General features: G+C 42.9%; 5 protein-coding genes across 5 annotated transcripts; 1 reads left to right on the top strand and 4 right to left on the bottom strand.

Moving 5' to 3' along the window:
• Nucleotides 1-4,905: 4,905 nt before the first annotated feature.
• On the top strand, nucleotides 4,906-5,448 carry PG997_010900 (uncharacterized protein; the record flags this gene model as incomplete). Its single annotated transcript, XM_066815215.1, has 1 exon — nucleotides 4,906-5,448. One exon carries the CDS (start codon nucleotides 4,906-4,908, stop codon nucleotides 5,446-5,448), a length of 543 nt encoding a protein of 180 aa, XP_066664505.1.
• A 315-nt stretch (nucleotides 5,449-5,763) lies between these two features.
• On the bottom strand, nucleotides 5,764-6,402 carry PG997_010899 (uncharacterized protein; the record flags this gene model as incomplete). Its single annotated transcript, XM_066815214.1, has 1 exon — nucleotides 5,764-6,402. One exon carries the CDS (start codon nucleotides 6,400-6,402, stop codon nucleotides 5,764-5,766), a length of 639 nt encoding a protein of 212 aa, XP_066664504.1.
• An 817-nt stretch (nucleotides 6,403-7,219) lies between these two features.
• Nucleotides 7,220-7,576, bottom strand: PG997_010898 (uncharacterized protein; the record flags this gene model as incomplete). Its single annotated transcript, XM_066815213.1, has 1 exon — nucleotides 7,220-7,576. The coding sequence occupies one exon, from the start codon at nucleotides 7,574-7,576 to the stop codon at nucleotides 7,220-7,222; it is 357 nt and encodes a 118-aa protein (XP_066664503.1).
• Nucleotides 7,577-7,606: 30 nt separating this feature from the next.
• PG997_010897 (uncharacterized protein) lies at nucleotides 7,607-8,143 on the bottom strand (the record flags this gene model as incomplete). The annotated part of the gene is made up of 1 exon (XM_066815212.1): nucleotides 7,607-8,143. One exon carries the CDS (start codon nucleotides 8,141-8,143, stop codon nucleotides 7,607-7,609), a length of 537 nt encoding a protein of 178 aa, XP_066664502.1.
• A 311-nt stretch (nucleotides 8,144-8,454) lies between these two features.
• On the bottom strand, nucleotides 8,455-13,996 carry PG997_010896 (uncharacterized protein; the record flags this gene model as incomplete). Its single annotated transcript, XM_066815211.1, has 6 exons — nucleotides 8,455-9,177; nucleotides 11,712-11,956; nucleotides 12,012-13,430; nucleotides 13,491-13,592; nucleotides 13,657-13,685; nucleotides 13,761-13,996. 6 exons carry the CDS (start codon nucleotides 13,994-13,996, stop codon nucleotides 8,455-8,457), a joined length of 2,754 nt encoding a protein of 917 aa, XP_066664501.1.
• Nucleotides 13,997-14,246: the final 250 nt, after the last annotated feature.

The following is a 14,246-nucleotide window of genomic DNA, read 5'->3' as shown; positions in this document are numbered from 1 at the left end:
AATAAGTATAATCGGGTTAATACTCGTCGTAATACGCGCCGAGCGGCGTAAAAAAACGAAGTCGGTCTAGCTTAATAATCGGGAATAAACAACGGCGATTAAATACATTAATTCGCAGGGCTAATGCATTCCGCCGTTTTTAATCGTTTAAAGTTAATATCACTTCGTAAACTAGTTCCGCGAAACCGATTTACCGGGCGACTAAATAATTAAACCGACTTTTAATAGTTAAACTAATAACGAAATAAGTTTAAATTAAATTAAATACTTTAATAAATACATTAAAGCGTAAACGAAAGGTTTTCACCGTTTTCTAATTATTAATAACTACGAAAGCTATATTTCGGCCGAATTCGAAATATATTACCAAAATAATAATATTATTATACTCGGTATACCTCCTTATTTATTTTATTTACTTTAATTACTCGATATAGCATTTTATTCGGTTTTAAAACGTGCTTATTTAAAAAAAATCGAGCTGTTTATTAAGGCCTCGATAAATTATATTATAAAGCTCGAGTTTTTTATCGCTTTTAAGGCTGCGTATTTCGCTATTTTTACGGAAAATAATATTAAATTTAGATTTAACGCTTTTAATTTAGTCCCTTATAATCCCGACGAGGTAATTAATAAGTTAAATATACGTCTCTAAATATTTATATTTAACCTATTTTATCCGGGGACGGCTAATATTTATAACCCTTAAACGCTGTTTAATCTTTAATAAATAACTAAGTACTTTATTTATATTAAAAAAAAGGTGTTTATTTATTAAAAAAGTTTTTCGACGCCGATTTTAAATATAGTAAACTAAATAGCGAAGGGTATAATTAAAATAGTTTATAAAATAACCTTTATATATAATAAGATATATATATTAAAAGAGGTTAATTTAATACTTTTTAAGCGCCGGAGAATTAAAAAATCGCGAGTTTAGTTTAAAAAAGCCTTTACTATTAAGGAATCTTAGTAACTATAGGACGAGAAAATAAAAGAAAGCGTTCAGCGCCCGATAAAAATAAAAATAGGGGTTCGTCGAAACGGAGGGCGACCGGTGAAAGGCGCTGTGGTGTTTATAGCGAAACAGGTTACAATACGCGAACATATAAAAAAGATATAAAATTAAACGAGGAATCGAATAACGAGTAGTTTTAATTAATTTTAAACGTTATAATTAAATTAATTTATATAAAAAGGTCGAGAAATAAAAAAATACGTCGCTAAGTGATATACGTCGCGTAGTAGTAAACTATATTAACGTTTAAATATAAGTAATTTATCGGCTATTATTATTTAATTTAAAGAGCGGCGATAATTATTATTTTTATTAATATTATTATTAAAGTTATTATCGTTATTAAGTATAAGTAATTCGTTTATCTCCTTTATTATATATTTTATACTTATAACTATTATATTTTTAAAAGTAATATTATTTTTATACTTTAATTAATAATTTAAAAGGGGGTCGATTATACTTTATTTAAAGAGTTTAAATAAATTTAACGTTTCTCTCGATATCGTTTAAACTCGATTAATAATATTAGGAAAAGTTTTAATAAATTAATTTAAATAATTATTTATATTATATTAAAAAAGATAAGCGATACTCGTTTACGTTTTCCGATGTTTTATAGCCGCCTTTATTTAAGGTTAGCTTTTTAAATACCCTTTTAAGCTTTTTAAGGGTAAAGGAGTTAAGGTATTAAAAAGCTTAATAGCGGAAATAAATCCCGGTATAAACCGTGATAACGGTACCTCGAAGGATATTAAATAATTTAACTTAACTAGGGGCGTATCGGTGAAAAATACGTTCTTTAAGCTTAAGTGTTTAAGATTAAGAGCGCCATTAGCGAAAAAAAGCCGGCAGTGGAGGTAAGATAAGATCGTTCTATTTAAAATTAAAAAAAACTTACGTCCGGTGAATTTTATTATTATTATTATTAATAAATTCGTCGTTATTAATAAATAAGATTAAGTTTTTAAAATTAACTCCTTTTACGCTATTTATTAATACCTTTAGCTTTATTAGCGACTTTATAATAAAAGTCGGTAAGAGTTTAATATTACCGTTTATTTTTACCCCGCGAGGAGTCTCGCTAAGCTTAGAAAGCAGCGTATTTAAGAGTGAAAAATAAGATATAATTACCTACGGAAGAATCTAATAAGATCGTAATTTATTAAGTGAAAATATAAAAGGAATCTCGTTTTTAAAGTTTACGGGTTAATAGTTTTAAAAACCCTTATAAATTTAAAATTAAATTAATAATAACGTAGTTTACTACTACGCGACGCATATTACTTAGCGACGTATTTTTTTATTTTTCGACCTTTTTATATAAATTAATTTAATTATAACGTTTAAAATTAATTAAAACTATTCGCTATCCGATTCCTCGCTTAATTTTATATTTTTTTATATATTCGCGTATTATAACCTATTTCGCCGTAAACACCACAGCGCTTTTTACCGGTCGCCCTTCGTTTCGACGAACCCTTATTTTTATTTTCATCGGGCGCTAAACGCTTCCCTTTTACTTTTTCATCCTGTAACTGCTAAAATTCCTTAATAGTAAAAGCTTTTTTAGCTAAACTCGCGACCTTTTAATTCTCCGGCGCTTAAAAAGTACTAAATTAGCCTTTTTTAATATATATATTTTATCGCGTATAAGGGTTATTTTATAAGCTATTTTAATTATATTTTTCGTTATTTAATCTACCGTATTTAAAATCGGTATCGGAGAGTTTCTTTAATAAGTAAACACTTTTTTTTAATATAAATAAAGTGCTTAGTTATTTATTAAGGGTTAAACGGCGTTTAAAGGTCGTAAATATTAGCCGTCCTTAAATAAAATAGGTTAAATATAAACGTCCGGAGATATATATTTAATTTATTAATTACCTTATCGAGATTATAAGGGATTAAATTAAAAACGTTAAATCCGGATTTAATATTATTTTTTATAAAAATAGCGAAATACGCGGCTTTAAAGGCGATAAAAAACTCGAGCTTCGTAATATAATTTATTAAGGCCTTAATAAACAGCTCGATTTCCTTTAAATAAGTACGCTTTAAAGCCGAATAAAGTGTTATATCGAGTGGTTAAAGTAGGTGAGATAAATAAGGAGGTATACCGAGTGTGATAATATTATTATTTTAGTAGTATATTTCGAATTCGGCCGAAATATAGCTCTCGTAGTTATTAATAATCAAAAGGTGGTGGAAACTTTTCGTTTACGCTTTAATATGTTTATTAAAATATTTAATTTAATCTAAGCTTATTTCGTTATTAGTTTAATTATTAAAAATTAGTTTAATTACCTAGTCGCCCGGTAAATCGGTTTCGCGAGACTAGTTCACGAGGTAATATTAATTTTAAACGATTAAGAACGGCGAAATATATTAGCCCTGCGAATTAATATATTTAATCGTCGTTACCTATTCCCGATTATTAAGCTGGACCGACTTCGCTTTTTTACGCCGCTCGGCGCGTATTACGATAAGTATTAACCTAATTATATTTATTATAAAACCGGTTTCGTCGAAATTTTAAATATTTTTATCGACGATCCCGTATTTCGCTTTTATATTTACAATTAGCGTAAACTAACCGGAAATAACTTTAAAATTTTCGTAAAAAGCTTTTTAAGTAATTATACCGATAATTTATTTTAATTTTTAAGTCTGGGTTACGGTCGATAAAGCGCTTAATTTAGTGCTTACCGACGCGGTCGCCGCCGCGCGACGCGGTAAAAAGATTAGCTATATTTTCTACACCAGCGAGATTAGGAGGCATCCTTTAGATATTTAGATTAATTATATGCTTACGAAATACCTTTTTTTTAATTAAATTTAATTTACGTTGTTTCGGTCGGATTTCGCGTTTTAAAGTTCGGCCGTAAATTCGATAACGTAAAGTTAATTCGGGTATATTATAAGCTTTTATTACTACTCTTTAGTTTATTTAATTCGGTCTGTTTTATATCGCTTAAATTATTAAAACTATCCGATCTTTTAAGATTAATTAAGCATTATAATTATAAAGGTATTACGCGTTAAAGTTTAATTATATTAAAATTAAATTTAAATACGTCGCTAAGTAATATACGTCGCGTAGTGATAAATCACGTTAACGTTAATTATAGTAAAGTTAATTAAAAGTGCGCAGCTCGCTTATATACACAGTTCGCTTATAAGGTACGTTACCGGTAATTAATATTTAAATTAGCCTCGAAATTATAATAAAGAGTATATTTTTATTAACGTAACTTATATAAAAAAATTATCGATTAAAAAAAAGTTAATAATAATAATAATAATAAAGATCGATTAAGTTAAAATGTAAATAAAAATAAAAGAAATAAAAGAGAGGTCCTTTTAATTATTAATAAGTATATTAATTTTCGGGGTTAATTTTATAAGAAAAAAAGAGAGCAGGAAAGTTAAGAATACATCGAGGGGACTTTACGGAAAGGACGTCTTATATACGTATTTACGTTAAGCTAACAGGGTTGTCCGGTCGCGCGATGCCTAATTGGGCAAGGGGGCTAAACCCGGGAGGTGCGACAGCGTGTTCTCGACTACTAGTCACATCTATCTTCTTTGTATGTGGTTCTACGACGGAACAATGGGATATTTACACAATCCATTATGAAGGAACTCGCTATATAAGCCCCCTTGGTCCCACTGCCTGTCCTACTGAGAGGCAAACCAATCTTTAGCCATTGACCAGCACGCCCAAGCATTGCTCCGTTTTCGCCCATCCTCTACTCTTACCAGGCATTGTTATGTCCGGTTTCTTCGCCCGAGCAATCAGAGCGTGTCGTAACTTTTCGACCCCTTTTCCTACCCCTTTACTACTGACCCAAACCAGCAAGAAAGCCAACCAACAAATATCAACCATGTGCCAGCAGAACCTCACCGGCCCCTACCCCCTGCGGCCATGTCACCATGGCATGGGACTACTGCGCCCCCCGCGCGCGCGCTCCCTGCTCCAGAACTCCCCTTTGGCCGCGTCGTCGAAACGGACGACGACGCCGTGCGCCAAGAGCATGGTGGTCGAGTGGCCCGCGGACCTGAACACGGCGTGCTCCCGCACGTGCCTCACCAAGCCCTTCCAATGCTGCAAGTGCCTGCACCGCGACGACAAGAAACAGATGCCGCAGGTCGGCTGGACGTGCGCGCGGTGCGGGCATGTGCGCTGTTGTCTGGCTTGTACGGTTTGGGCCGGGTGCGGGTGCGGGCATTGCGAGGGGGCGGGGTGTCGGGAGTTGGTGCTGCAGTTGGTAAGGGATGAGGCGGAGGGGAAGAGGGGGCGGATGTGCGATTTTTTGTATGAAGGGGGCTTGTCAGGGGAGGCGAAGAAGACGACGCAGGGACAGAAGAAGGGGGAGGAAGAGGCGGTTTGGTGGAAAGCTAACGGGGAGGGAAGCACAGGTAAGTAAATCGCTGGGCAAAATAGCTGGCCATGAGGCGTCCGGTGCGTTCTCAAAGAGACTGGATAGATAAGTTGATGGCGATGTGCAATACAGGTAATACTGACATGGATGCCTGATAGGATTGGTTTACTGAGCTATGATACGATGTGACACATATTTAGTCCCTGCTTCTGGTTGCACTCCCTCTGCACAACGTGATGTGTTATTAATCTAGGCCTTCTATAGAAACTATAACGGAACAAGTTGCTGGATAAACATAATAGAAAAGCAAATATCTCCTTAGTCGATGGGTTGCGCGAAAGCCCAGGACAGGAGCCACTTTCATTGGGGATCAGTGCTTTCGAGATTCCTCGTCACACGCTCCTCCCACGTCGTCTCGCCCACGATGGAAAAGTGAAATGTATATCGGTCGACGCTCTGATCCACGTACGCCTCCAGCGCCCGGAGGTAATCTGGCTTGACCGAGACGACCCAGGCGCGGAGCTTTGCTTTCTCGGGGTGGTACACCGTCTGCCGGTCGAGGAGGATCATCAGCGCCTGCAGCTCGCAGATATCGATGCTGCCGGGCGTCCTCTCGCTGTCCTCGATCCCAATGACCGCGCCCATGTCGCCGTTTTGGTGCACGATGTAGCTCCTCGCGTTCCAGTGCTGCAGGCCGCGTCCCTCGTTGATGTGCGGTGGTCCGTTGTTCTCCGAGGGGGAGTTGAGGCCCGTCATGATGCAGTCGCCTCGATACTCGTCGTTCAACACGACATTGACCGGCACCTGGAACGGGGCCTTTGAATTCCACTCGTACGTCTCCAACACCTCGTCACTGATGGGTGCACGCCCGGCCATGTAGCCAAGGGCTTGTGCAAGGCGGAGAGTGATATGGCTAATCGTCTGTGATGGCCAGTGTTCCATGAGCCAATCTGGCTTGGGCCACAATGCTACGTCTTTGTCGCTCTCCAGAAAGGCCATTTCACCCTTCTCTGCCAGAGGACGATACTGACGTTGGACGCTGCATCCGGGCCCATTGGGAGCGGCGGCTTCTGGGAGGAGGTCATGCAGCCATATTTTGAGTCGACTGATGAGGTAGGGCGCTTGTTTGCTGACCTTCAGATTTGTCGTTGCAGGCTGGTTTTCGATCCAAGTGAAGAGATCCCCCAGTACTGGTGTTATAGGATAGTAGCCATTGTCTTGAGACGTTTTAGCTAAAAGTGACTATGCTCTTCTACGAACAGAGACAAAGCTAATTTCAGTTTAGTAGAAAATGTGAAAGAAAGTAGGCGTTTATCGAAGATATTATATATAAATTAACACTGCAAATTGGCAAGCTATCTCCGATCAAAGAACCGCTTTCGTTCGAATGGTACCAATGGCGAAACAGCAGTATTACTATCTCCGAGGTTAGGCTGTTTATGAAGCAGCCAGTGGCCGCGTGAGTACTGTACAACTGTATCTCCGGCGAGACATCGTAGAATGTGATTGGTCATTACAGCTTCGTGCCACTTGTCTGGTACCTCGACACTTTCGAGTCCAATTCCGCCAACCGTGGGCATATATGGGGATATATAGGGAGACCCTTAAGCTTCAGTGATATACAACCGAAACCTTTGATAATAGTGATCGAGAGCTGAAACTAAGAGTTATGATATATCGTCTACCTTGCCACCTTATATAGCAAATATCAAATCCTTTATAGCAATACTGTCCTGTTTATAGCATAACGACAGAATGCTTGCCCTTTCCATAACCCCTACCCCTAAATGGTACCTGGTCAAGTCCAGTACAAACTTTAGTTACGACCCTCACCATCAACAGACTGCGCCAAAACCCAAGAAAGCAGCCACTTCCACTCCTCCGTGCTCCCATCAACCGTCTTCTCAACTCCCCTCTCATTCAGCGGCCACTCCACCCCCCGAACCGCAAAGTGAAACTCGTACTCATCAACCCCCTGATCCAGCCAAGCCTCCAGAACCCGGAACCCGCGCCCCCGCTGGATCGAAACCAACCAAGCCCCCAGCTTCTCCTTGTCCGGGTCCGCCACCGTCTGCCGATCCAGCAGGATAATCAGCGCCTGGATCTCGCACACATCGAGAGCGGTCGCTGCATCGTGCACTTCCTCGCCGTACATCTCGACGACGGCGCCCATGTACGCGGTCGCGGGTCCCTGGTCCAGCAGTCAGTTCTTGGCGTTCCAGTGCTGCGGCTCGCCGCGCAGGTTCTGGCTGGGCGAGCCCCAGCCCTTCATGATGCGGTCGGCGCGGTACTCCTCGTCGAGCTCCATGTTGAGCGGGAGCGGGAAGGGGTACGGGTTCCGTTTGGCGACGTTCTCGCGGCCCTTCTCTTCTAAGAGGATGGGGGTTACGGGCGCGCACCCGGTCAGGTGGCCGACGGCGTCTTGGAGATTGTTCGTGATCTCGCTGATGCTTTGGGAGAGCCATGATCCCACGATCCACTTTGGCGTGGGCCACAATGCGGTGTCTGGATCCCGCTTCAACAGGGCCAGCTCGCTGTCGTTGAGGGGACGGAATAGTGGTTGGATGCGGGGCTTGGAGGCGACGGTGCTGGTGGTATGGGGTGAGCTATCCGACGAGTCATTTGCTTCCAAAGTGGACGACGAAGGGGCGACAGAGGCATCCTTTCTGAGATCGTGCACCCAGATGGACAGTTTATTGACGCGGTGAGGTTGGTCATGGGTAATGTCGATAAACCCCATTGCGGGTTTGTTCTCTATCCAGATGAAAAGATCAAGGAAATCCTTCTCACTAAGAATCGGCATTTTGTGGGAATGATAAGTATATCCCTTGAACAAAGTGGTCGGATAAAATGAGTGAAGGTGGAAAGTCATTAATCGATTTGAGTATAAAAAACATGCATTTTATAAGGTGGTCATTATGTAGGCCTAAATCCTTTCTCCGGTAGTAACCCCTTTTCAAACGTTCACCGGGGGAATTCAGCACCCTATTCAGGACCGTCACCGGCATCTCCGGCGGGTGTTGGCTGGAATTCCGTATCAGGGCCCCCCATTCACATGGGTTGCGCCAGCATCCACGACAGCAGCCACTTCCACTCCTCATCATTACCATCCAGCGCCTTCCTCTTCCGGAAATGACGCTCGCTCCGGATCGAAAAGTGGAACGCGAAGCGGTCGACGCTCTGGTCGAGGTACGCCTCCAGTACGCGGAAAAAGCCGCGCTTCATCGAAACCACCCAAGCCCGTAGCTTCTGCTTCTCCAGCACATAGACAGTCTGCCGATCTAGAAGAATCAGCAGCGCCTGCACCTCGGCGACGTCGATCGTGCCCGGCCTCGGCTTACTATTCTGGATCTCAACAACTGCTCCCATATCCCAGTTGCTACTCACGAGGTAGTGCCTCGTATACCACTGCTGCATCTCCCCTTCCTTGACGTTCTCGGACGGCGACCCCAGGCCGCGCATGATGGCGTCCCCGCGATACGCGACATCCAGCACGACCTTGACGGGGTCCTGGAACGGAAATTTAGTATTCCACTTGTACGTCGTGGCCAGCTCATAGTCGTCAATGGCTCCAGTCCCCGCCAGCCATCCCACGGCGGACGACATCATCATCGTGATATCGCCGGTATCCTGCCACGGCCACGGCCACCAGTAATCCTTCGAGCGGTTCAAGTAGGGCCAAAGGCGGTCGTTCGCATGTTTCCCCAGTTCGGCCATCTCCTTCTTGTTGAGTGGGCGGAACTGGCGTGGGACACGGGGGGCTGGCACCCGCGACTGCGCGAGCATTGGCTTTCGCGGCACTTGGACGACTCAAACTGCCCTGATGAACATCCTTCTTGTTCCCAGTAGGGACCACAAAGGGAGGGCGGACAGCAAGACGCCCGGAGAAGTCGTGCAGCCAGACGGAAACTCGATTGATGCGGTAAGGCTCCGATTGGCTAATCGTCAAATCTCCCCTGGAAGGTTGTTCTTCAATCCATGTGAAGATGTCTTCCCAATGTTCGTGTTCTAGGATAGGCATCGTGTCGAAAATGTCCGGGTAGGTTTCGCCCGTATCCTGTGCTTTTGTCAAAAGAGGTTCTTACTTCCGGAGAAGATAACATAAACAGGATTAAGGTAGTTCATGTCATAAAAAAAGATGTGAATACAGGTCTATCTATCAATAAAAGGAATTATCCCATAAACGAATTCGCAATTAAACATACACTCACTCGCGAAATTTACCTTAAAGGATTTCTCCGATAGCGACGAAGGCACCGCCATTCTTAGTCACTAAATACTTTGATCAGTCTCGAGATTAAAATAAAAAAAGTATAACGTGGTTTACCATTAAGTGGTCCGTATTATTAAGTAGTTCACCCTTATTATTTCTTAACCTTTATTAAACTTTAACGCGTAATAACTTTATAACTATAATGCTTAATTTAATTTAAAAAAACCGGATCGGTTTAACTATTTAAACGACATAAAAACCTTTAAATCTATTAAATAAAAAAAATATTATAAAAGTATACGACGTTTTTAAAACTACTTTACGTTACCGAATTTATAACCGAACCTTACGACACGATATTTAACACTTACGGTATAAATTAAATACGAATAAAAAGGAAATATTTCGTAAATATATAATTAATTTAAATACCCGCGGAATATCTCTTAAAATCGCTAGTGTAAAAAAATATAACTAATCTCTTTACCGCGTCGCGCGGCGGCGAACACGTCGGTAAGCATTAAGTTAAGCGATTTATTAACCGTAACTTAAACCTTAAAACTAGAATAAATCGTCGATACGATTACTAAAGGGCCCTTTATAAAAATCCGAACGTTATTTCCGGCTAATTTAAACTAATCGCGAATATAAAAGCTAAATACGGCATCTTAAATAAAAATATATAGAATTTCGATAAGACCGGCTTTATAATAAACATAATCGGGTTAACCCTCGTCGTAACACGCGCCGATTAACGTGGGAAAGCAAAGTTAATCTAGCCTAGTAATCGAGAATAATTAACGGCGATTAAATATATTAATTCGCAAAGCTAGTGTATTCCGCCTTTTTTAATCGTTTAAGGCTAATATTACCTCGCGAACTAATCGCGCGAAAATAGCTTACTAGGCGATTAAATAATTAAACCGACTTTTAATAAATAAACCGATAATAAGATAGGCCTAAACTAAATTAAACACTTTAATAAATATACTAAATCGTAAACGAAGGGTCGTTACCGCCTCTTAATTTTTAACGGCCACGAAAGCTACATTTCGGCCGAATTCGAGGTATACTGCTAAAATAACGACATTATCACTATTAATATACCTCCCCATTTATCGCACTTGCTCTAACCTCTCGATATAGCACTTTATTCGCTTTTAAAGCGTGCTTATTCGAAAGAAATCGAGCTATTTATTAAGGCCTTAATAAACTATATTACGAAACTCGAGTTCTTTATCGCGTTTAAAACTACATATTTCGTTATTTTTACGAAAATTAACATTAAATTTAAATTTAATATATCCGGTTTAATACTTTATAACCCGAATAAAGTAATTAATAAACTAAATATACGTCTCCGAACGTTTACACTTAGCTTATCCCGTCCGAGGACGGCTAATACTTACGACCTTTAAACGTTGTTTAATTTTTAATAAATAATTAAGCATTTTATTTATATTAAAAAAAGGGTATTTACCTATTAAAAAAACTCTCCGACGTCGATTTTAAATATAATAAATTAAATAGCGAAAAATATAATTAAAATAGCTTATAAAATAACTTTTATATATAATCGGATGCGTACTTTAAAAAAGGCCAATTTAGCCCTTTCGAAGCGCCGGAAAGCCAAAAAATCGCGAGTCCAGCTTGGAAGCGCCCTTACAATTAAGGAATCTCAAAGGCTGCAGGACGAGAAGGCAAAAGGGAAGCGTCCAGCGACCGACGAAAGCGAAAATGGTGGTTCATCAAAGCGGCGCGCGACGGGCGGCAGGCGCTATAGCATTTGCGGCCAAACAGGTCATAATACGCGAACATGTGAAAAAGATATAAAATTAAATAGCGATTCGGATAGCGAGTAGTTTTAATTAATTTAAAGTGTCGTGGTTAAAATAACTTTTATAAAAGTGTCGAGAAATGGTAAAAGTGGACCACTCAATGATACGGGCCACTCAATGGTAAACCACGTTATTGTGTATCTGAGAATCAAATTTGTGAGTATTTAGCATTTGGGGACAGGTAGGCTGGCTAATGGCAGAATAAGACTAGAACAATGGGGATGTTGCGTTTTGATGTGGTGCTTAGTGCGAGCCACGACGAGCAGGTTGCCTCCCAAAGCACTGGAAAGCGGGAATATAGCAGGCGGCGAAGGCAACTTGCTACCCCTCCGACGTGCCGTCCGCGGCGTCCTCCTGCGCGAAAGCGACCTCGGGGATATGAGCTCGCTCTCGGCATAGCCCACATCACTCAGGGCATCTAGCTCCTCGATCTCATTCTGAACATCCTCGGGCGGCGGGGCCTGGAAGACGGCCTGGATATCCCCGTGTGGGGGAGAACCCGCTGAAATTCCAGCGCAGGAGCGACGACTTTCGCGAGCGATGGTGAAGACTGCCACCCCAGGTGCTCCGCCTTTCAAAGTAGCCGATGAGGAGCAGGGTCGGCGTGTGGAGGGTACGGATCAGGAAGACATTGACTTCGTGGAACTTGCGCGAGGTCAGGACGGCCTTAAGGGGAAGTAGGAAGAGCAAGGCGAGGAGGTTGAAGGGCGGCGGGTAGGCAAAGATGGCATCACTCTTGACGCCGGCAAAGGTGAGGACGGCGCGTCGAAATTGGATCTCTGCGGGAGCGTCGGCAATGATCTTGGAGAAAATGTTGGTCAAGACGGCGACCATGATGGTGAGGAACAGGGTGTTGCCCAAGAAGGCGAATGCTGTCATGAGGGCCGGACCCAGAATAGGGTGGAACTCGGCGCTATGGTCGATTCCCGTACCGTCCAGGCCGAACCAGATCCAGAGCAGCCACTTGCACACTGTTGCCCAGGCTGGGTTCTCGTCTGGGGCAGAGGCACTGCTGTTTAGCCAAAGAAGGGAGAGTAGGAATCCCGTGAAACACCAGATGGCAAGGAAGGTGACGAGGGTGAAGTCTTTGAGCATGGCATAGATGGAGATGAAGACGATGTTGTCGGGTATCGTAGCGAAGGCAAGTCTTGTTAGTAAGATGGGTGCAGCGACGCAGAGTGCTTGCATGCCATAACCGTCGGCCATGGTCCCCATGGACCCATCGTGCAATCGGCACATGGCATAGATGCCGAATATGCTGATGAAAGCAATATCCAAGAAGGACCAAAGAGTCTGGGAATAAACAGCCCATCCGTGATCAATCATCGATGCGAATTCGTCGACGCACCAGCCACTAGCATAGATGCAGAACAAATACTCAAAAACCGTTGCTTGGGAGCTACTGCGATGCATCATCGTCAAAATGTAAAGGCATACCAAGACCAGGAATTGGGATAGCTCGATGAAATTTCGCACGCGAGGTACTGTGAGTCGAGTCTGGTCCAGGAAGGGCGCCTGTCTCGGATCGTAGAGTGAGATGGGACAGCTTTCGTAGTGGTCAGGGAGGATATCGACGAAGCTAATGGGCGTGTACACGACGCGGCCTTCATAGACAGCGTCAATCACCTTCTGGCATGCAAAGGAACTGACGAAGACCTTGCTCTCGGAAATGATGGCCAGTTCCAGCGTAGTAAGTCGACGTTCGGGTTCCCCATGGCGTTTCTGTATTGGCCATTGGCGACGCCGATGCTCGATCTCAATGTCTATGGGCGCGCCTTGGAATGGGTCGAACCCGTTTACCAGAATATGCGAGAGAAGAAGTAGACCTATGGGCCCGGAGTGTTCCTCGTTAAAACGTCGCAAGATGCGCGTGGCTACCAGCTCACACAATGCAGCGCGAGCGATGCTCACAGTCTGGTGGGCGGTGCTCGACTGCTCACGGAGGAACTGAATTCGATTGGCTAGAAGACAGTACACTAGCAGCGAGCATCAGTGTGTGTTGGTTGAGTAAGCAATTGAGGTTAGGCGACGATTACCCATCCATGGATCATCCGGGTCGTACAGGCGATTGACGAGGGGCCGGACGACGACGACATTCATTCGAGGTTCTCGCAGCTGGTCAAGCGTGTACGGATCATCTGGGATTGCATCGTTAGGCCATCGCCGAGTAACCAGGCAAGACCATAGCATGAGACGGCTTACCCAAAGTGGCTATCACCAGGCGCCGTACACTGGGTTACACAACAGGTCTCAGCGACAGCAGCATGACGGTTTGGTGGCTGGTGGCGGTAAGTAGAGGACGTTACCGATGTATTGTCTTGTAGACAGAAGGGCTGTCCGCAATACTGCTGCTCCTGCTGCTGCCGGCTCGACTGACATTGTGTCGGCTATCTGGACGGAGATTTGAGGCTGTCTCGAGGTCGATGGAGGACGACTCGTAGTCCTCAAACCTGGGGTTCGGGCCTTGCTGGGTCGTCGGACTGCCGCTATTGGACCTCCCGAGCTCAAATGATTTGGGGCTAAACAGATGGAAGTCCGACATGGGTGCTTGGCGCCACAACTTGGAGAAAGCAATAAGTCTTGTCGAGTATCAACTTCACCGCAGGACAGGAGAGTGAGAAAAAGAAAACTAATTATATCTGGATCTAAGGGAATATGATTCATTTGTCTCTCTAGAACAACTCAAAGGCGAAATCCGTCGGGTGGGAGGAAGAGGAGGAAATCGCTCATGGAAGAGGTGAGGGGTGGAGCAAACGTCACAAGCTTTTGAGTTTCGTTGGTACAGCTGCAGC

Source organism: Apiospora hydei (genome assembly GCF_038363865.1).
Source record: "Apiospora hydei strain CBS 114990 chromosome Unknown utg000008l_segment0_segment0, whole genome shotgun sequence".
Taxonomy (NCBI): Eukaryota; Fungi; Ascomycota; class Sordariomycetes; order Amphisphaeriales; family Apiosporaceae; genus Apiospora; species Apiospora hydei.
Note: the sequence above shows the minus strand (reverse complement) of the source record. Positions and strands in the feature narration are given on the sequence as shown.